Source organism: Sinocyclocheilus rhinocerous, unplaced genomic scaffold, assembly GCF_001515625.1.
Source record: "Sinocyclocheilus rhinocerous isolate Xijiao unplaced genomic scaffold, SAMN03320098_v1.1 scaffold192, whole genome shotgun sequence".
NCBI lineage: Eukaryota > Metazoa > Chordata > Actinopteri > Cypriniformes > Cyprinidae > Sinocyclocheilus > Sinocyclocheilus rhinocerous.
The window spans coordinates 1,898,294-1,920,654 of record NW_015627892.1 but is presented as its reverse complement, the minus strand read 5'-3'; the positions used below and the strand labels follow the sequence as shown (position 1 = coordinate 1,920,654).

The 22,361-nt window shown below is 36.4% G+C and overlaps 2 protein-coding genes, 2 non-coding genes and 1 pseudogene across 7 annotated transcripts in view; 3 read left to right on the top strand and 2 right to left on the bottom strand.

The window, feature by feature from the left end:
• The first annotated feature begins 223 nt into the window (after nt 1–223).
• Nucleotides 224–2,917, top strand: LOC107736940 (cytochrome b ascorbate-dependent protein 3-like; annotated as a pseudogene).
• Nucleotides 2,918–3,074: 157 nt separating this feature from the next.
• On the bottom strand, nt 3,075–3,146 carry trnaa-ugc (transfer RNA alanine (anticodon UGC)). The gene has a single exon. It is a non-coding gene; the product is annotated as a tRNA-Ala (tRNA).
• A 1,241-nt stretch (nt 3,147–4,387) lies between these two features.
• Nucleotides 4,388–4,459, bottom strand: trnaa-ugc (transfer RNA alanine (anticodon UGC)). Its single transcript has one exon. It is a non-coding gene; the product is annotated as a tRNA-Ala (tRNA).
• Nucleotides 4,460–5,223: 764 nt separating this feature from the next.
• LOC107736893 (uncharacterized) lies at nt 5,224–10,424 on the top strand. The gene is made up of 8 exons (XM_016548280.1): nt 5,224–5,364; nt 6,866–7,064; nt 7,145–7,335; nt 7,421–7,591; nt 7,710–7,868; nt 8,428–8,562; nt 9,757–9,849; nt 9,929–10,424. The coding sequence occupies exons 1-8, from the start codon at nt 5,350–5,352 to the stop codon at nt 10,349–10,351; spliced, it is 1,386 nt and encodes a 461-aa protein (XP_016403766.1). The 5' UTR covers nt 5,224–5,349; the 3' UTR covers nt 10,352–10,424.
• A 1,334-nt stretch (nt 10,425–11,758) lies between these two features.
• Nucleotides 11,759–22,361, top strand: part of LOC107736894 (mitotic-spindle organizing protein 2-like) — a 40,644-nt gene continuing 30,041 nt past the window's right edge. Inside the window, exons 1-7 of one of the 4 annotated variants that reach the window (XM_016548281.1) lie at nt 11,760–11,880; nt 12,217–12,417; nt 13,455–13,606; nt 13,819–13,953; nt 15,754–15,907; nt 19,004–19,035; nt 19,915–19,944. In XM_016548281.1, coding sequence (XP_016403767.1) covers nt 12,233–12,417; nt 13,455–13,606; nt 13,819–13,953; nt 15,754–15,905 — 624 coding nt within the window. In that variant the 5' untranslated portion in view covers nt 11,760–11,880; nt 12,217–12,232 and the 3' untranslated portion in view covers nt 15,906–15,907; nt 19,004–19,035; nt 19,915–19,944. Of the gene's footprint in view, nt 11,881–12,216; nt 12,418–13,454; nt 13,607–13,818; nt 13,954–14,176; nt 14,263–15,753; nt 16,331–19,003; nt 19,036–19,914; nt 19,945–22,361 lie in introns of those variants that run through there. The other 3 variants (XM_016548283.1, XM_016548282.1, XM_016548284.1) reach the window with 3 other exon arrangements.

Sequence of the window (22,361 nt, the reverse complement as noted above, 5' to 3'; positions counted from 1 at the left end):
CCTGTATAAATCAGTTTATAGAACATTTTTTCACATGTATAATATCACTATATATTCCTTGAGACTCCATTATAGTTATGTAGGCACTTGAGACAAGCACAACAAAAGGTCTTTTAAACTTTCAAGGAGAATGAGTTAACAGCATGACCATGACTTGCATAACATCTCTCCGAAATCTGGGGTTGGACACATAAAAGAAAGTCACTGAGAGAAACAGGGGAGATATTATGTGCATTGAATGGCTTGAACATAAAAAGAAAGGTAAGAATTTTGTAATGAAAGAATTGAAATAGAAGCTTTTATAAACTTTTTGTCATTACACAGCTTTATTAGACATCACTGGTATTGGCTGAAGAATTGAAAGCTATTGAAGATGATAAACTTAAATATAAAGAACTATTTGAATATTACATATACATGTTTTGCTCTGAAATTATCCAGTCATTTTCTTTGTCTCCGTTTTAGATGCGTTTCCCTGTGTCATTCTATGTGCTGAGCGTGTGGCTCGGGTTTTTGTGTGTAATGTTCGTGTGTCTGTGGAGTGGGATCTGGAGAGGAGGATTTGCCTGGGATGGATCTTTCCTGCAGTTTAACTGGCACCCGGTCCTCATGGTGACGAGTCTCGTGGTGCTGTATGGAAATGGTGAAAGGAAACACTTCTCTTTCTGTCTCGCATGTATACACTTTTCTGTTGATTTCTTGTTTGGCCTCTTCTCATTCCTTCTCATGTTTACGGTCTTGCTCCATCACGAATAGTCCTATAGGAAAGAATTACAAATGATTTCTGTTTAATATCACATTTGTTTTTCCAAGACGGCAGTGAGATTAAATGGAGAGCAAACTGAGATGAGTTTGCTCTCACCCACCAAAAAAAAATAAATTCTGTGATCCTTTACTTACAACATACGTTCTTTCTTTTGTGGAACCTGATGTGATCTGTCACATGTCTTCCAAAATCAGTGCTTAACAACTGCCATAATGTATCTGAAGTGTGTAAGTAATATTTTCCACCAAATTTAACGACAAACTGTTAAGTAGATGCGCAATGATAACAAGGATTTAATTAAACACAAACAGCTGTGCTCGTCCATAATAGACAGTCTTTCAAGCTGCGTATGCCATAGCTAATTTGCAATATGAATAGTGAGTGAAAGCTGTTTGTAGATGTAGAGATGTATAGATGTACTTCCAGGCATATTACCACATGTCAAAAGAGCATGGTACAATGTTTATGTACCATGTCTAAAAACACTTACTTACTTTTCTCCTTTTCTTTTCATCTTTTTCTGTGTGTCTTTTTCTTTTTTAGCCATTGTCCTGTACCGTGTTCCTCTCAAGTGGAGCAGGTGGTGGTGTAAGTTGACCCATGGAGGGCTATTGTTTGTGGCTGTGGTGTTGTCCGTGCTAGGAGTGCGTGCTCCCTTTGATTTTCACACTGGATCTCCACAGTGGCCCTATTCACTTTGCAGGTACAGTATACATGGACTAACCTGATGACTGTCATGTCAGAGTATTTTCATTGATTCATGCTTGGCAAAGCTCCATGAGTAGGTTCTACAGTCTACAATGATGGTTGACGTTGTCTCTCGTGCCTTTCTCCTCTGATTGAATAGTGGTTTGTGGGTCTTTGTGCTTTCTTGTTGCCCTGGACTCCTTTGGCTGTTAGAGCCTGCCTGAAACTTCTCCACATCTGGATGGGCATTGCCATCTTCACCCTGAGTCTCATCACCAGCCTCTCTGGGATCAATGAGAAACTACTGCTGACACTGTGAGTGACAATCCTATTATCCCAACCCCGTAGCTGCAAGAAATGGCTGTGATTTATCTTATTCAGATAAATAATAACTTTTCTCTTTAAATTAGCTGTATAGGAGGCTCTTATTATGGTGAAACCACCCTCTAATAATCCGTTTTTGTAATGGCTGAGTTGTTTGTAGCTGTTTCAGTGTTCCCAACTGATTGTGTCTCAGCAGAAATGGGAAAAATGGAAGCAATACAGAACCATATACGGCGCTGCCTGCTGAAGCTCTCTTTGCAAACTCATTAGGCATTTTAGTTGTTATTTTTGGATTGTTAGTGCTGAAAATTCTGTCCAATCAGAAATGGAAGAATCCAGAGTTTGAGAATGAAACTGACAGAGTAAGTAAGGATGAAATCCACTTTAATATGTCAAAACTGAATTACAAGAAATATTTTTTTTTTTGCTTTATACTTTTATTCAGCAAGTATGCATTAAACTGATCAAAATTGACAGTAAGTACATTTATAATTTTAAAAAGATTTTAGAAACCTTTTCAAATCTTTTTAAATTATAAATATGCATGTGTGTATGTATATATATATATATATATATATATATATAAAAGCATATTAGAATAATTTCTGAAGGATCATGTGACACTGAAGACTGGAGTAATGGCTGATGAAAATTCAACTTTGCCATCATAGGAATAAAGGACATTTGAAAATATTTTAAAATGGAAACAGTTATTTCAAAATGAAACAATATTTTACAATACAACTGTTTTTACTGTATTTTTTGATCAAATAAATGCAGCCTTGGTGAGCATAAGAGACTTAAAAAAAAACATTTGCACAGTATTTTTTTATTTTTAATTTTCTTAAAGTTTGCATTTGTAACATTAAAAACTAACATTAAGTGCTGAACAGAGAGGCAATGGCTGAATTAATTGTTTTCTTTTAATGTGATTTGTAGCCTTTGCTGACAGATGCCAGATGAAGACTGGAGTAAACAAGAAGAAACATGCCGTGTATCACAATTATACAAATCACTTTTTCACTGTTCTGTGGCAGCTGACTGGTTTTATGCTTGCTTTTTCAACACATTTAAACAAATTGAGTGCCTAGTTGATTGACGTAATAGAACCTTATCAATGTGAGAGACAGACCTCTGGTGGTTAGCAAGACAACTGCAAGAAAAAAAAATCAATAAACTGATCTTACATTTCCTATGTATTGCCTTCTAAGTAGTTTTTGGCGTATCTATTTGAGTCAGAGATTGTGTTGTTAAAGTGTTGAATATAATCGAACTATGTACTATGTGTAAAGAAAAGTGGAGATGCCGGGGATTGAACCCGGGGCCTCATACATGCAAAGCATGCGCTCTACCACTGAGCTACATCCCCTTTCGATGTAATTAGGTGTAGATACGTATTAGATGTAGATACGTATTAGAGCTTTGTAGAAGACTGTTTATGAAATAAGATTATATTTTGTAGGTAGGACATAACAAAATGTAATATCACTTCAGCAAAACATTAAACTACACATGCAAATCTATATTCTAATAATTGGTTAAAAAAAATATTTTTTAAACAATACTATTAGTAATTTAAATAAAAACATTAACGTTTAATATAGATCAGTGGTCTAAACCTTAAGTCTGCTTTAAAGATTTGTGGATATTTAATATGTTGGTTTTTGGTTTTTTTTCGTTTTATTCAAGTGCATGTGCAGCCGTCGTTGTGGCAGCACCGACATCCCTTACTCGTCGATTACGGTGCTGATTGGTTTGAAATTCCACCAAAAATAATGAAGGCCAATGAAATTCATTTACGTTGAACTCTAATACTGACAACTCGTCGTTGAGTTCATCGGTGTTATGTGACTGGAAACTCGCAGCAGGTGATATATATATATATATATATATATATATAAAAGCATATTAGAATAATTTCTGAAGGATCATGTGACACTGAAGACTGGAGTAATGGCTGATGAAAATTCAACTTTGCCATCATAGGAATAAAGGACATTTGAAAATATTTTAAAATGGAAACAGTTATTTCAAAATGAAACAATATTTTACAATACAACTGTTTTTACTGTATTTTTTGATCAAATAAATGCAGCCTTGGTGAGCATAAGAGACTTAAAAAAAAACATTTGCACAGTATTTTTTTATTTTTAATTTTCTTAAAGTTTGCATTTGTAACATTAAAAACTAACATTAAGTGCTGAACAGAGAGGCAATGGCTGAATTAATTTTTTTCTTTTAATGTGATTTGTAGCCTTTGCTGACAGATGCCAGATGAAGACTGGAGTAAACAAGAAGAAACATGCCGTGTATCACAATTATACAAATCACTTTTTCACTGTTCTGTGGCAGCTGACTGGTTTTATGCTTGCTTTTTCAACACATTTAAACAAATTGAATGCCTAGTTGATTGACGTAATAGAACCTTATCAATGTGAGAGACAGACCTCTGGTGGTTAGCAAGACAACTGCAAGAAAAAAAAATCAATAAACTGATCTTACATTTCCTATGTATTGCCTTCTAAGTAGTTTTTGGCGTATCTATTTGAGTCAGAGATTGTGTTGTTAAAGTGTTGAATATAATCGAACTATGTACTCTGTAAAGAAAAGTGGAGATGCCGGGGATTGAACCCGGGGCCTCATACATGCAAAGCATGCGCTCTACCACTGAGCTACATCCCCTTTCGATATATTCGGGTGTAGATACATATTAGAGCTTTGTAGAAGACTGTTTATGAAATAAAATTATATTTTGTAGGTAGGACATAACAAAATGTAATATCACTTCAGCAAAACATTAAACTACACATGCAAATCTATATTCTAATAATTCGTTAAAAAAAATATTTTTTAAACAATACTATTAGTAATTTAAATAAAAACATTAACGTTTAATATAGATCAGTGGTCTAAACCTTAAGTCTGCTTTAAAGATTTGTGGATATTTAATATGTTGGTTTTTGGTTTTTTTTCGTTTTATTCAAGTGCATGTGCAGCCGTCGTTGTGGCAGCACCGACATCCCTTACTCGTCGATTACGGTGCTGATTGGTTTGAAATTCCACCAAAAATAATGAAGGCCAATGAAATTCATTTACGTTGAACTCTAATACTGACAACTCGTCGTTGAGTTCATCGGTGTTATGTGACTGGAAAAAACATTAACGTTTAATATAGATCAGTGGTCTAAACCTTAAGTCTGCTTTAAAGATTTGTGGATATTTAATATGTTGGTTTTTGGTTTTTTTTCGTTTTATTCAAGTGCATGTGCAGCCGTCGTTGTGGCAGCACCGACATCCCTTACTCGTCGATTACGGTGCTGATTGGTTTGAAATTCCACCAAAAATAATGGAGGCCAATGAAATTCATTTACGTTGAACTCTAATACTGACAACTCGTCGTTGCGTTCATCGGTGTTATGTGACTGGAAACTCGCAGCAGGTGAATGTGTGTACACACAGATGACGAACCACACACAAGCGCTCTGAAATGGGCTGTTTCATAGGCTAAAGATTACGACAAACGCCGGGCGGACAGCAGAATTTAAATCGGATTTCTATATCATATCAAAAGCATGTCCGCTTTTGTGGTGAGTGAAAGGTTAAACGTGAAATGCTGTGAGTTTTGTGTTAGCTTGCTAAAGTTGTTAGCTTGGTGCAAAAGCTGCGTGCACCTTTAACTTTTTGGACCAATGCGATTCAGTGCAGTAGTCAAGATTTGCATAATAAACGTAATATTATTAATATGATTTTATAACGACACATTATTTCATTGAGCTACTTGCAGGCCTTGTGAAATATATGTAAATGCAATTGTTAGTGATGCTTCAGGGCCATTTAAGTATATGTTATTCATCTTCAACATGTACATGAATAATAACATTTTGCAAACGAGAGCTCAAGATAGTGGTGGTAATAATGTCTCATAATGTTAAACTTAAAGCCATGGGAAAAGTTTTATTGATTTACAGCGGCAATGCTTATGTTTACCACAAGGGGCTCTTAAAGATTGAAGAAATGCATCTTAAAACAAAATGTCAAGGTGTGAAACATCTGCAATTCCAATTCCAATGTGTAAACACATTTTGCATGTTGATTCAAGCTAAATAAACTACATACTCAGGGATATTTATAAAGTGTGTGTGAAATAGAGGGGGTAACAGATGTTGTTAGCATCTCATGCTGCCTTGTCAGATTTGGTGACCCTGCTGTATATCTGCAGCTGTTCACATCAGAGCAAAATGCTTTCTAGAATATAAAAATGAAAGTGTTTAGACATGACCAGAGTGAATCTGGGTAACATTAAAGCCATCATGTGCAAAATAGAGAGGGATAACAGATTTGAATAACCTTTAATGCTGCCCTGTCAGATTTGGTGACCCCATATCTGCAGCTGTTCACATCAGACCAAAATCCTTTCTAGAATATAAAATAGAGGAGTTTAGACATCACCAGAGTGAATTTGGGTAACATTAAAGCCATTCTGTTTGAAATAAAGGGGGTAATGGGTTTCGGTAACGTGTAACCCTGCCATGTCAGATTTGGTGACACTGCTGTATATCTGCAACTGTTCACATCAGAGCAAAATTCTTACTAGGATTTAAAATAGAGGGGGTTAGACATCACCAGAGTGCATATTTCAATAACCTTAATACTGCCCTGCTGTACATCTGCAGCCGAACTGTAAAACAACAACAACAACAAATGATAGTCGTAATGACAGAGCAAGCAACCTGTTTTACATCACCACTCACTCGATGCGTCTGTTTTTCTGCAGCCTCAACAGATTCCCCCTTCACGCTCACGGTAATGTGCACGAGCGCCAGATGTGCTTTCACAAGAACATTTAACAGCATTGAACAGCAACCTCTAGTCACAGATTTGTCCCAAATCTATTTTGTTAGAACAAAATAAAAAGGACTGATTTGTGTGTTCAGAAACAATAAATTATTTGCGTATTTCATTGCATGTCACCACCAGCCCTAAACAGCTGTTAACACCGAAGTGATTCACATTGTAATAGGGCTGCTTATTCATTATAATCTCTCTTTTAGAGTTGCATTCACTGTCTGTCTGCATTTGTTTTTCTAGGCCCATCCTTCGGTTCATGTCAGAGGAACAGAACACACATACATACCTGTGCTGTGTCAGGATGAGAAGTGTTTGAGACAGGAGAAAGGAGTGCACATGCACTGCCCGCTCTGTTCTGTGGCCGAGGCTTACCAAGATCCCGTCATCCTGCGAGCTCACTTCCGCATCAAACACGTGGACAAAGGAATTGACTTTGCAGGTGAGGTACAGTGAGACTATAGACTCACATGTGATTCATGCCCTTTGGAGACAGTCTCTCTCTCATTTTTTTATGGTCAGGCTTGAAGGTGCTGCGCTGCTGTATCCATTGCGAGATTGTGGGCACTATTAAAGGAGAAAAACGGTTTAAAGGTGCACATTGGCACTGTTACCGCTGTAGAAATGGTTTCAACAGGAGGGACGAGGCCATCAAACACTATAAAACACACTTCCGAAATCCCCGCACCACATTTCAGATCCAAGTCACACAGGTAAAAGTGGAAACACTGGGTTAAATCGGTTTTTCCCCTTTGGATATCACATTTTTTGATCATGTTTGCATATGTGCTCTCACAGAATGTGAACTGCCGACAGTATTATGGTGAGAGCTCAGAGGCTCATGCTGAAGCATATGAAGGGCTGGCAGTGAGTCTTGGACCAGGTGGAGATGGCACTAGCATTGGAGCCATCTTAACTCAGCCCTTCCTGACCACTGGCACTGAAACCCTATTGACTGTGGAGCCAAAGGTAGACAAAGTCTCAAAGCTTTATTTTGGGCATATTCATTAACAAGCATGATCTACTACTAAGCCTTTTTGGTGTTTGACTTGAAGTATTGAAGTTGACCTCTCCTTTATATTTGAAGGAAGATGGTGAGAAAAATGGAATCCCATTGGGTGCTGAGGAAGAGGTGGGGTCTTCCCAGAATTCATCTAATGGGACTCAGACTCTTGTTCTTATGGACCCTGATGGACAGGGAAACAGTGTGATCTATGACACAGCTACTGGTATCATCACTGAACAGGTGAACATTATTTACATGAATCACTGAATCATTATTTACATTCATCACTGAATTTTTTTAAAGAAATTAATACTTTTTATTACACTTTTTATTTTTATTTGTAACTTGTATTCAGCAAGGATATATTAAATTGCTCAAAAGTGGCTGTAAAGACATTTATAATAAATTTATGTAAAAAAAAATAAACCACATATATTTTCAACATTGAAAATAATTAGAAATGTTTCTTGAGCACCAAATCAGCATATTAGAATGAAGGATCGTGTGACACTGAAGAGTAATGGCTGCTGAAAATTCAGCTTTGCAGTCACAGGAATTAAGTACATTTTTATAAGATATTCAAATAGAAAACAGTTGTTTTAAATTGTACTAATATTTCACAATATTACAGTTTTTATTGTATGTAATCATATAAATCCAGTCTTGTGAGCATAAACAACAACATAAAAAATTCTTTGCAACCCACAACATTTTTAATGGTTTGTCTACATTATCCAGTCTTCTGGTTTAATAGATCTCCTGTAGGAGCTGTCTAAAACTTTAGTTGCTGTAATTTCAGGAGGCAGAAGGTTTGGAACAGGCCCTGCTACAGAAACGACTCCTGGAGCTCCACCAGCAGATCGACACAGTACGCCAGGAGAAGGAGAGTATGGAGAAGACACTACGAGCTGAGATTAAACAGCTCAAAGAGCAGGTATATCTGAAGTTTATATTTAGCTTTATACAACGGGGCTGTTGAATGCTTAAAACTGATTGGCTGACGAATGTTCTAAGGTGTGAAATTATTTTCAGGGAAATGCATTGCTAAAGTAGTTCCAGGCTGGTCCTGACCGCATTACATGTCCATATCACTAATTACAGAGGTAATTACAGCGCTGTTCTTGAAGCAGATGAACTACATATTTGCTATTAGTAGAGACGCTTTTTCCGAAATCTGTTGAGAGATGCACAGACTCAGGTAATTCACTCAAGCTTAACATCTCTCTCATTCTCTCACTAATAACTGCATTAGTCTGCTATCAATGGCTCAAGCCTCCGTTACTCACTCTAAAATTACATTTTGGAATTATCAACGGAGGCTTGAGATGAGATGAGACGAGACATTAGTCCTACACACAAGAGTGTTTTAAGAACAAAAACCTGACAAATGTTTTAAAATACGTCATCTGAAAAATTATGTTAGGTGAGGTAACCATAGTATAAGTGGAATAATTGACTCTGGTCTGTTGAATTATTAGAAAATAATGCACACCAGAGGTAAAGGCCACCTTGGGTGTGCATTATTTTCTAATAATTCAACGGTCCATCGTCAATTATTCCTTACTTATTGTATTTCTAATTTAAGTCATTTTTAACTTTCGTTGAAGTAATACTCAATTTTTTGTTTCATTATTTTATGTAGCAAATTTGCAGTGTGTTGTTTACCACACAATAATTTCAAATTGCCCTATTGTATAAACAAATGGGACATGTTCACAGTAAATACACTTACACTAGATGGTTAGCTAAGCAAGCAATACCACAAATAAATATTTAAACTACTGTACTGGAGTGACAGTTCAAAAGTGACAATTCGTTTCTGTTCATCAAAGATAGTTGTATTTTGGTTTCCTCCAAAATATTAACTGTTTTGAACATTGATGATAATAAGAAATGTTTCTTAAGCAGCATAATATCTGAACAGTATCTGAAGGATCATGTGACACTGAAGAATGGAGTAATAGCTGCTGAAAATTCAGCTTTGCCATTACAAGGATAAATTACATTTTAAAAGTTTTTTTTTCTGTTAATTAACATTTCAAGTTTTAACCACAGATCATAAACATTCTTTTGTACACTTGCTATAATAATTCAATCTTCCTTTGCATCCCTTTTATTTTATTATTAGGTTGCAAGCCTGGTTCAGTCTAACGTAAGGATGTTTGAGGAACTGCAAGCTTATCAATGTCCAGATCACAGCCAGCAGAAGGTGGCCAAGCTTGTAAGTGTTCCGAATATATAGGCCTGGGCTAATTAAAATGTATATTATTCCCATTTTGTTTTGTTTTTTGTATTGTTAGCTGGAAAACCTTGAAGCTCAGCACAAAGAGCTCCTGCAGGCCCAGCTGGCCTCACTCAGGAGGGAGATCCTGTCGGGAACAGATAACATGCCAGTCAATGGCCACAAGGGGGCTCTGGAGTTCAGTGTAGATTCAGAGGAGCCACAGACTGAAGCCATTAGTGGCACTTTAGCAGGACTGGTGGATATGGATGTGCAGCATGAGGAACTAAAATCCACAGATCTTGAACTAGTACCAACCGATACAATGCCCTCTTTGGAGAGCCCTGGCTTGGACTTAGATTTGCCAAACTCTGGCTCGACTACATCTAAGGTTTTAGCGGATAAACGGGAAGTGTCATTGTCCCTTGTGTCATCTAAGAAGCGCAGCTCAGCAGATGACTCAGAAGAGATGACTCAAAGCAAAGTGCAGAGAGTCAGCTGAGAATGACTTGACGTTAAAAACAATAATCTCCATTCCTTTTTCTTAACAAACTGCTGTTACCTTTGCCACTCATTTCCTGGTAAAAAAAATATGCAGAGTGATCTGTATTCTGTAATTTGGCAAAATTTACATAAATGTTTCCATGATGAAGTATTTTTAACCTTAAATCGTGCTTTTCCATATTTATTTATGTTTAAATGCTGGTTTTGTCAGTGCTTTCTGATGTACTCATGTTCTTGTCACTCAAAGAATGTATAGAATTAAAGGTGCAGCAGGAGATCTTGAAAAATGCTAACTTTAGCCTGATAGCACTGAAAGCGAACGTCCCACCCTCCCTACAATCGCTGTCCAAAGCCACGCCCCCTGAACGCATAAATGCACACCAGACGACCAGAGACAACATTACTACAATACATCATGTGTCATTCACCGGTGAGAAAACTTTATAGCACAGTTAGTAAAAGTACTACAATACCAGGAAGGAAGATCAGGTTGTTGATATTTGTCTGCCATTCTCGCTCTGTCTGCACAGCATATGTGAACGCGCTGATGACGTATCCTGTCTGCACGAACAGGGTGCTCAGAGGTATGCAAATACATATTTGACAGGCAGGTAGGAAAGCCAATCATAATGTTCGGACCGAACAGAAGCATGCTACTGATCATAAATTCATAAAGTAAACATTCTGTGATGAACTGTTATGGGCTACGGAAAAACATTTTAAGTTGGGTTGTCAAATTTTGAAGGTTTGTCAGCATAATTCTCCTGTTTGGGCTTTTTTTTTTTAATAGGCATTTTTTAATTCACTGCCAGCTAAAATTATCATCTTTATTGACAAGTTGTCCAACTTTTCCATTACAAGACATTGCACTTGTTACTTTTTCAGTGCCGGTCATGATGGGCCAGTCATAGTTGTTTAGATTGCTTTGGTATATATACATTTGGATGTCAGGTGTGAATCTGTTATTCTGTTTATTTTACATTATCCACTGAGATAAACAATAGTTCTGGGATTAGAATGTGATTTATGGGGGATTCAGTTTACTGAATTTTTACATCTCAGGATTTAGCATATAGACTGACCATTTATATGACACATGGGTAACAAATGAGCGGCGAAAATAATTTTCATATTTGCATTTTAAATTCAATAGCTATAAAATGTTCTCAGTGTCATTGTTCAGTTGTAATCTATTATCCAGAGACCATTGCTGAAGTACCACGTTTCACATGCTAGCTGTTAATTTTTTCCTTGCTGTTAACTTTTTTTTTTTATCATAGCTTTTATATTACGGTTTTCAATATATGTCAATTTTTTAAAATGCTGCACATACTAGACGTTGCAATTCCTTATTTATGCACAAGTTAAAGTTTTGAATGTGCAGAGGGAATCTGTTTTCTAAGCGCCCACTAGAGGAAGACGACCACCAACGTCTTCTCCAGACCAGATGGTGGCAGTAAGTATTATTGCTACTTTGCCGTATCAAGCAGTGCAACAAACCCGGAGGAAGGACGCTAGTGCACTATTGTGAGTATTATATTAAACTTTATCGTTTTCTTTTTAAGCCTAAACTGTGTAAAACATAAACAGGAAGGGACCAGGAAAATGTCCTTATCGAATTCAGTGTGTAATTTACGTGGCAACTGTGCAGTTGCACATGCATTGGTTGTTTCTGTGCAAAATTTATAACAATATTATTATTCAAAGGCCATTTACCAGTGTGAGACACCCCACGTATCACTTGACTTTAAATACATTTCATGAGAGGATGTGTTTTCCGTGGAAATTACAGCATCGGTAAGCTTTGACAGATATGCGTGCTTGTTTTGTGATTGCTCTCTGTGTGTTTTCATGTGTTTATAGTGTTTAGGTGACGCAGATGTCGCAGTCAGCGCAGCCCGGCGTGATGCCTTCAGCCCCGGACTCCCCATCTCTGAGCGTGACCGTCAGCGGGAATGTGCAGAAATACAGCATCAAGAAGAAAAAGGTCTTAAATGCGGAGGAGACTGAGCTGTTCGAGCTCACTCAGGCTGCTGGGATAGTCATGGACCAAGAGGTTTTCAAGTGAGTCCCACAAAATCAAAATTAAAACGGATAATGCCGATCTTTAAAACATATCCATACATTTGCAGACCTGTATATCCGTACATTTGCAAACCTTCAGCATATTTTTAGGAATAAAATCGAAAGTTTTAGTGTAAGTGCTGCTGAAGTGGGGATTTCTGGCTCAGTGCATGAGGGGGAAAAACAATTATTCTGAGAAATGTCTTGAAATTGAAATCTACAGACACAAATAGAAAAAGTAAAATAAGATAAATACCTAAATGTGTATTTTGGATGTTTTATTTCCACTAGTCTGATAGAACACTGTAAGCAAAATAGTCCAAAATCTCAAAATTGACCAATGCATGAATTAACAATGGATTTGTTTTGAAGGAATCGTTCCTTTGAGTCAGTTCTTTTAAATGAATCAATTGAACTATGAATTTGACTCAATCGGTCAGAGCCGTTCTCCAGTCACTGACTCTGAGAACCGTCTTTTTTTATCGTGTCTTACTCATAATGAGCCAGGTTAACAGCTTTCAGACTTTTTGAACCAAATCCAGTTGCAGAAATAATTCAGTTTTTCCAATAGTACTTTTAAACTTTGATTTGGTGGGGTGTTTGTGAAGCAGGGTTATTATAATTAATTTTTTTTGTTGTTAAAATAAACGTTAACTAATATATATAACACACACACACAACAAAATTATTGACTAGTTATTACCTTTAACTAAAATGAAAACGGAAAATATAAAAAAAAACATTTAATTCAAAATATTATTAAAAACTACAGCTGTGAAATACCTACAATTGGGCTAATGAAACATATGATTTTGTGTAATATGTCTTCTTACTATTATTAATATATTAATATACTTTTTTATTGAATACTATTGTCTTTAATCCCACTGCTGTTGCCACTTTCATAAAAGCCATGTTGTAAAATGTAATTTTGTATTTGTAGTAAAATCTCTGGAGCATAACCTCCTTTACTGAGTTAGCAGTTTGTATCCGTTAATGTTGAATGATTTTAAATGGTCCATGTCACTCTGCAACAGGATCATATTGGACCTGTTAAAGATGAACGTTGCTCCTCTGGCAGTCTTTCAGACCCTAAAGACCATGTGTGCGGGGCAGAAGGTCTCTGAAACATCCACTGGTGACACATCCACTTCGTCTCACACCACCACTGCACCTTCAGAGTCTAGAGGTGAGGGCCACACATATAAAAGTCATGGAGTAAACAGACCTAAGCATAATATGCCACAGAATTATATGATTTGAGTTGGAAAATAGGTGATCAACATCTGTGCTGTTCTGGTGGTACTTTTGAACTCCGGCTGTCCTTGGATCATTCTCCATATTTTGTGGTAGTGTAAAAAAAAAATTATTTTTTTGTAACCTGTGTGTGAATTCCTATAGAAGAGGAGGGTGTGGCCTCAGGAAAGAGTGCTAAAACTGCAGCACCTCCCTCTGCGTCTGTGTCCCGCCCACCTAGGGGAGGGGCTAAGATAGTGGTCTACAGTGCGGGTGACACGAGTGCTCCCATCTCTCAAGGTTTTTCTTCCCTCTCTCTTTTAGCTTGGTTCTCTCATCCTTTTTTTAATCCTGATGCTTGCGAGTTCAAGGTCTTCTCTTCACTTCCATGAACTATTGCAGTACATTTCTCATGCTGACATAACTAATTCCTGCCTCAGCTTCATAGTGCCATATATCTGTTCTCATTCTCATGCCTCGCCGATTGTGCCTGCGATTTGTGGGCTCAATGCTCCGAATATAGGGGTGAAATGCCCCAGATCTGCTTCCTTCATGTGTCTCATGGACTCTGTGACTCCCATCCAGCTATAGAGTCCTCTGCTTCTCATGGTAAATGAATGTCTGTTAATGGTGTGTGTCAAATGTGACACTGTAATGCACTAGTAAACCAGCATCCTGCTAAATTTTCTGCCACCAACACTGAAAAGCATGCATGTGACTGTCAACTTCATAAATGGATGGTGTTTGCCAGTTCATCACTGATTTTTACACTGAATACAACTGATTTATGCCACCTTATCTAAATAATGTCCCTCATATGTGACCTTCTCCATCATTTTGAGTCATTTTGACACAGAAACACACTTTTCAGTTTTATGCAATGAATAAAAGTTTTAGTTCTCTAATGGTGTAATTATGATGTCTACTCGACCAGGTCAAAATATAATTTAGATGGTTTCTGTCTGCTGTAATTTTGAATAAAAAAATTAAAAGATTTATTCTAGCTTATATAATATATATATAACATATATAAAATAAAATAGTGATTAGTGATTTTATAATAATCAATTTTAGAGATATGCTTTTTTCTAATTGTTTACCTACCTAACTAACAAGCTGTGAACACTTAATGAATTTCCTGTTTTGTTTTTGTTTTTTTATTCCAGCAGTCAAAACACTGAGCGATTACATGAGAAATGAAACATTTTAGTAAATTGTTCTGAATCCTTAAACATACCATCTGATGTTTATTCAAATTTTTCGTGCTATAGAGCACAAAACTCAAAATCTCATTAATTTTCTCCATAGAGGATTGATATTTAATGATATCTTACAAACCTGTAAATACAGTTATTAATCGATGTTATATGCTTCTGTTAAAGCTGTCATCCCGCATTATGTAAACTTTTTTTTTTTTTTTTAATAATTGTTTTTTGGAATTCGTGGTGGAGAAACTACACTACCCATGATTCTGCAGAGGAAGTTCTACCAATCAGAAAATTAACTAAAATTATGCCCACCCACACCTATGAAGCACTGCAAATGAATCTGTCTTCCTACACTCTCACAATATTTAAATATTTGTATATATATGCAGATTGTGAAATAAATTGTTTCTATATACATAATCAATATTTTTAATTCAACAGTTCTATATTTATTCATTTTTATTACGCCATCCACAATGGATTGTAGTCCTTTCCCTCACTAAAAGCATTAAGTACACAGTCTTGTACTTTGTCTTTTTGTCTCATTTAAAAAAAAAAAAAAAATCTTGGTTTGGTTCATGGCTTTTAACTCTGTAATGAAGGCTTTTAAAAACACTATGGGAAAAACAAATTCTTCAAGGTGACAGAAAATGTTGGCCAGTACTCTGTAAATAATAGTTAATGCAGAATAGATGCTCAGTTCATGCACACATGGCTGCTGTTTGAACTGAAGCTTCATCAGCGATTTGTCACACCACGTTAATGAGTGGTGATTTAATTTAATAATTGAGTTTCATTGTGACTTTTGACTCAAAACGATAGAGCATGTCACATGTATATGTTTTATTTGTTATGTTTACGTGCGTTCTTTCTGTGTGTATTTGTGATTTAGTACGCAGTAAAACAAGTTCAGGGCAGGGTGAGAAAACGGCAAGAGATGGTTCTAGCCAGCGGGTGCCACGGCAGGTCAGCGCCACCAGGGGGCAGAAGAGCGCCAAGAGCTCAGGCAGCAGCAGCTCGTCTTCTCAGCTCACCTCCAACTGAAGGTCTCCATGAATTAAACAACACATACTAAACTTGCTGAAAATAAGCTCTTTTTTTTCTGTTGGAGAAGGTTCCTGTAGAATTGGCAAAAACGTTTGCACTGTAAACAAAAATAGTTAAGTTGCTTTAGGGATCTCCTTCGGGATGTCTTCAGTGTTTCATTGAAGACTTCTTTGCATTAAATTTGCATCTAGCCCACAGAGACTATAGCTGAAGTATGCCATATTTTCCATGGTTTATTTTACACTTTCACACCAAAACCATTTGAGGAAAACACAGATAATCTTTTGCTATCTTTAAACCATCCACTTCTAAAATCTGAAGCACATCTGTTTTAAACCGTGCTTGTTTAAGACACTCTACATTGTCTTGATAGACTGTGATGTCTATATGGGCTTTATTTTCTATTATTTTGATTTGTGAAATGTGCTTTTTTATGCATTATTTTTATTGTATTTCTTTTTCTTTTATCCATTTTTTTTTTCAAGTACATCTCTCCAATTTTGAGTAAAAATATTCTGGATTTAAAAGCAATTATTGTATGTTGCACTTTAAATCTTTACTTAGTGAAGGACAGTTTGTATGCATAAATGCTTTATAAAGCAAAATATGAGAGAGTGTTTGTTTTTTTCTTTTTCCTGGTTTAATTTCTCGATGAGAACTAAGACATAAGCACTTAATTATGCAGTTACTGGAAATATGACTGCTCTCTTCATTCATTCTGACCAGAATGAACTCTTGGATCAGCATACTTCATATTCCATGCTGAATGAGATGGAATTTGATGCACTTCCTCTATAGAAGCTGTACTGTGTTAGAAGGGGCCAGGGTCAATGGAAGCACTTGTGTGTTTGTACTGTCCCCTTTCTTTACTATATGGTCACACTTGTTGACTTTGTAGGCCAAGGTAAGACCTCTTGCTATTGAGACATGCACAATGGTTAAAGAACTTCTCTTCAGTAATGAGCTGCAGGAATATGAAAATGTTGTTTCAGCGAGAGAGAAAAAAAAAAACGTTTCAAATGAACAACTTGAGAAAGGCATGTTTTAAAAGATGGTAAACACTCAAGTGTTGTATTTTATTTACTTTTTTTTATCATAATGTGAAGCTAGTCCAAATGATCAAATACAGAAAAACTAATCACAGAATCACTGCTGGATAAAGTGGAATTCTGCAAAAATAGGATGAGTTTTAGTTTTTCTTGTAGTCTGTTAGATGATTCTTGTTTAATTAGCATTTCTTTAGGATTTTGTTTGACATCATAATGTTGGGATCATTAAGTTTTTTTTTTTTTTTTAAAGAAATTAATGCTTATATTCAGCAAGGACTATTAAATTGATCAAAAGTGACAGTAAAGTCTTCTACATTGTTGTAAAAAAATATTTAAAGTAAATGATGTTCTTTTGAACTTGCTAATCATTAAAGAGTTTGGGGGGTTGGGTGTTTTCAACATAGATAAGAAATTTCCTAAAACTTTAAAAGTTTTTAAATGAAATCAAAGATGGGAGTACTTAAAAAAAGATATATATAAAAAAATAAAACTTTTCTTGATACTTAAAAATGTAATGTTTAATTCTGTGCATTACTTGCCATTTCTTTGAAACATTTTTCACTCAGAAATTACTAAATTTCACAAATAATTACAAAGGAAAATCACTTTTCTCCAGTGTGACACTAAAGACTGCAGTACTGGCTACTGAAAATTTAGCCTCTCCATCACAAGAATAAATTACATCTTAAAATGTATGAAAATAGAAAACTGGTATTTTACATCGTAATAATATTTCAGATTATCACTGTTTTTACTGTATTTTTGATCAAATAAATGCAACCTTGGTGAATATGAGACTTTTTTAAAACATTCCAAATTCTGACAAAAATATACTAACCCCAATCTTTTGAATGATAAAATAATATGAAATTCTGGGGTGGGGATTATAGAAATTGATGTCCCTCCATTGAGATTTTGTTTAAAATTGGGAAATGATAGAATTTCGATCATCATTCTTTTAGAATTGTAAAAAATTTTAACCCTTGAGCCAACCTCAACTCAAAGCAGTATAACAGTTTAAAGCAACAAAGCATGTCCAGACGTTTCCATCGGTGAGACAAACTACTTTGTGTATATATGGCCCAACTTCACTTGGAAGTACATCAGTGGCTTATGCTGTACTTTTCATTGCTAAATGCAAGACGGACAGTCTTTTCTCTTTCAAGGTCAGTGGATTAAAGCGAATTCCTTCAGATGGCACAAATATGGCCATAAAAACATGTCTCATTGCACATGTGTACGCAAGTCTTTCAACAGTTTCTTTATTGTTCATTTGTCACTTGTGAAAAAAAATTATTTTAGCACCTGAATGATTAGTAGGGTTTTCATTTGCCGTTTTAATGGAAGCCAGTTGCGTTTGTAGACTATGGTTATCATATTTTGGGGCAAAGTGTGTGTATTTTTTTTCCCCCCCAAACAGACTTCTCAAACACGGTCAGATGTTGTTGTGTATTGATCTCTCTGTGTACAGTATGTATGCAGTGAGCAGACCATGAAAGGATGGATGGAAGGGTTGCGAGGGGATTTATGGTATATGAATCCAACGGTGATATCGCTGGATTTTTAAAGAGCATGGGCCATAAGTAAAGAACAGAGCACTGCTCATGAGGGGAATAGAAAAGAAAAGCTTTTGTTTGCCAGACAGAGAGGTATGAGGACAAAGACATACACTTGTGGAGAAAACAAAAAAGAAAAGAGCTTGAGGGGCTTGAGCTAAAGAAAATAGGTGTGTGCGCGAGCGGGGAATGAGGCGAGAGAGGTTCAAACCTCGAGAGAGAGAGAGAGAGAGTGAAAGAGGTGAGCTGGAGGTTTTAATGTGGCCGTTTGTCGTGTTTATGTGGCTGTGGCGCTGCTTTCTCCTGCTCTTTATATTGATGGCAGTGCAGCCCGGCTGTAATTGATGGCGGCATATTGCTGTACTCCGGCAAGTGTAATGGGCTGAGACACAGAAGCAGAGAGCACAGCAGGAACCCTCTTTAACCCTTTATGTACTCACACACTCAAACCCTGAAATGTGTGTGTGTGTGTTTGTTTGTGTCTCTGTAGGGAAGGAGACGGGTGCCACATTTCAACTACAGGTAGATTAACTTCTCTCCCTATTTTGTAACCCAACGTTTGCTTTAAAACATTAATTATCAATTCAAAACACCTTGTGCGTTGTGCAAGTTTTGAAGCTGCACAAAAAAAGACACGGTTCTTCCCTTCTGTAGAGCTCTGCTGCCATAAAACAAAATGCATATAATGTTACATTGTTTAATGTACTTTAAAGTGATCTGAGTACTGGAAAGCTATATGAATCAAACATATTTTGGTGGAGCTGGTGGAAACAGTCAGTCATGTGATCTCAGCATGGCAGCATGAAGGGACAACCAACTTTTATTAGGCTACTGATATGACTAGTTATTCATTTGAAATGAGTGCATATCATTTTGAACATTTGTCAAAAGTTCTCAGTACTGAGTACAAAAGAATACTGACTGAGCATATTTCTTAAGAAATATTTTGGGTTAAATATGAATTCACTTTTAACTGCTAACCGAAACTGTGACCGCTACACCTGCTAAAATAAAAAATAAATAAATATATTATTTTATTTGTTTTTATAAAATATTATTTAAAAAAATTCATATTTAAAATATTTTTTATTTGTTTACACAATTTTAATGGTTTACTTCATTTGTCTTGGTGAAGGCTACCAGTGCACAGAATAAAAAAAATACAAGATATAAATAATAAGTATAAATAGTATTTTGAGTATTGCACTTTTTGAATACCCAACTTGGAAGCATTTTAACTCTTCTTGAGTTAGTTTCTAGCCTTTTTTCACTAATCTGGAATATGTATTTAAGACATTTAATAACTGAAACGTATCTGCTTAATTGTATTTTGAGTGAATTGTGATATGAGTGAAACGTGTTCTCTCTCTCTCTCTCTCTCTCTCTCTCTCTCTCTCATAGTTTGCCACAGCTCTGTACTGTACTAACTGGGAAAAAAAAGGTGAATCTTGTTTGGGTGGTTACCTGCGTTCCCAAGTCGCCAATAGGGGGCAGTGTGTCTCTACTGGCACTTCAGCGCTTGGATGCTGAGATTGTTGGTACCTAATTTCCCCCCTCCACATATGCCCTGCCTGTGGCATCATGCTTCTATGTGTGAACATCTTTGGCAGCGTGGAGAGGGAAGGGCCCGTCAGCCAGCACGCTCCCACTGCTGTGAACATATTTGTTTGCTTGACTGTTTGTTTCTATTTCTGAGAGTTTGACTTACCCTTAGTCATTAGCAGGGCAGCTTTATGGTAATGTTCATTGTTTATTCGCATGTTTATTCATGGGCCTGTATGCTTCCGTAGTGGTGATAGTGATAATTTATTCAGAGACGAGATCTCTTAAAATATATCATATCATAAGTCAAGGCTTATAACTTAACATGATAATACTATAACGCCAATGAACAAAACTGTTAAACCACTAGCTAATCATAAAGCACACATATTATATACTTTTTATATATACATAGGAAAATACATTTGTCACAATATCCAAGCGTGAACGAGCAACAAAGAACTGTAGGCCTGTCTGTACACTCACACAGTAAATGAAAATGAAACTAGCCGTCCTTTTCAATATCCAGCTGACATCCTTATCAAACAAACGTATTTACTGTATAAGAATTCATTCTCTCAGTTTGAGTACTTGGAAACAATGTTGTGCTTGCTGTATCTCAGAGCACACAAACTAATCAAAAGTACTCCACGTGTTCACCAGATAATGACTCTAGTGAATAGATCTCCTCTTGTAACGCAGTGTTATTTACACAGTTTACGAAAACATGCTTTATCCAGCTCTATTTGCAGCAGTTGTTTAATAATGATTCAAGAAAAGTCAGCTGTGCAAAAAAACCAAACAAAGATAGATTGAGCCCATCATTGCATTCGTTGACAATCACTTAATTTTATTGCATGGTTCGTTCATGAACAGTGCATATAATTGTATTATATATTCCTACCAATAGCACGCACGCCTGTGTGAAAGAATTTATTTTTTACGAGAAATTGATTTGATTGATTGATTGATTGATTCGCCATGCCAACAAAAATATTTCAAAACCAAGCCGAAGCAACACTCAACAGCTTTTTAGTTCTTGAATCAGCGTTTTTTTAGCAAATTGATTCAATGGAGTGAATGATTTAATGATTCACTAATAAAAGGTGTGAATTTTGGCTCCATCAAATCGGCATACTTCACTACAATATAGCAGCTATATAGAAAAACATGTTAAAAAAGTTTGTCTAAATCTACAGTATTTATAAAAAAGTAGTCAAAAAAAAAAGCCAGATGGAACCGGTGTCTGAATTCAGAATAGCATATAGCGTACTACACTTACTATTTCTGCATGTAAAGATACGTAGAAATAGTTAGTATTATAGTAAATAGAGTATTATGTCAGTATTCTCTTTCTGTTGAGAAACTTGTTTAGCTTTTGTAAGAATCCATGTTTTTGAACGAACTGATTTGGTTTAGTGATTCAATGATTCAATACTCATAAGTTTCATTTCTGAATGAAGCAGTGTTTTTTTGAACAAATTAATTCAGTGAATGATTCAGAAAAAATCACTGAAAAATCCCTATGCCCAGACTGACAAAACTGCTTTTTTTTTTCTTTTTTTTTGTATCACAATGAAACATCTAAAGCAAAAGTGTAGAAACCAGCCTCTGATTTTAAATCTTAAAGCTGATCTGTTTTGTCTCTCGATGTGTTTTCCCGCTCCATCCGTCTCACCCTCATCCACCTTCTGGCATTTCCCCAGGTGTTGAGGCCGAGAGAGGAAGTGCTATTTTTACTAGTCTGAGCTCACACCTTTCTCTCGATCCCTTCCCTCCCCCTCCCCCTCGGTGTGAGGAATATGAGGCAGGGATGGGTCTGACGAGAGAGGCCTGAATTTTGCACGCACACACATATACTTTCAGCCCTCCATCAGCTTTTGATTCAAACCTATGAAGGTATTCAGGTGTCTCGCAGCTACTGTGAATTTTTTTTGTCTGAGACCCTTTTCCTTTCGTTTAATCATAATTTTCTCAGTTTTCTTTTTGTTGTACTAGTCTGTAGACTTTAGCATACTAGTGCTTTCTCTCTCCCTCTCTTTCCTCCTGTATGTGCCCTTCCACTCTCCCTCTCCATTACTGTGCGTCTGTAGATGCAGTTTCTGCACACACTCTCTGGCGTGCTTATCGGAATGCGAGTGCTGATTGTTGGCCTGTCTCTCAGTTTGAATGACAGCTCCGGCTTTGCGGCGGAACGCGTGATTTTGTCAATGTTTGTCTGCGAGGCCTTATCTCCAGAACCTTATATTAACTGCCTCGACAGTTAGTGTAGCCAGTCTCCCTCCATCTCGCTTTCCCTCTTCTTA

What these genes read in the sequence shown, in the direction of transcription:
- LOC107736893 (XM_016548280.1), top strand. An exon ending in CAAAGGAATTGACTTTGCAG is followed by an intron (nt 7,065 to 7,144) that starts GTGAGGTACAGT and finishes TTTTATGGTCAG; the next exon opens with GCTTGAAGGTGCTGCGCTGC. An exon ending in TTCAGATCCAAGTCACACAG is followed by an intron (nt 7,336 to 7,420) that starts GTAAAAGTGGAA and finishes GTGCTCTCACAG; the next exon opens with AATGTGAACTGCCGACAGTA.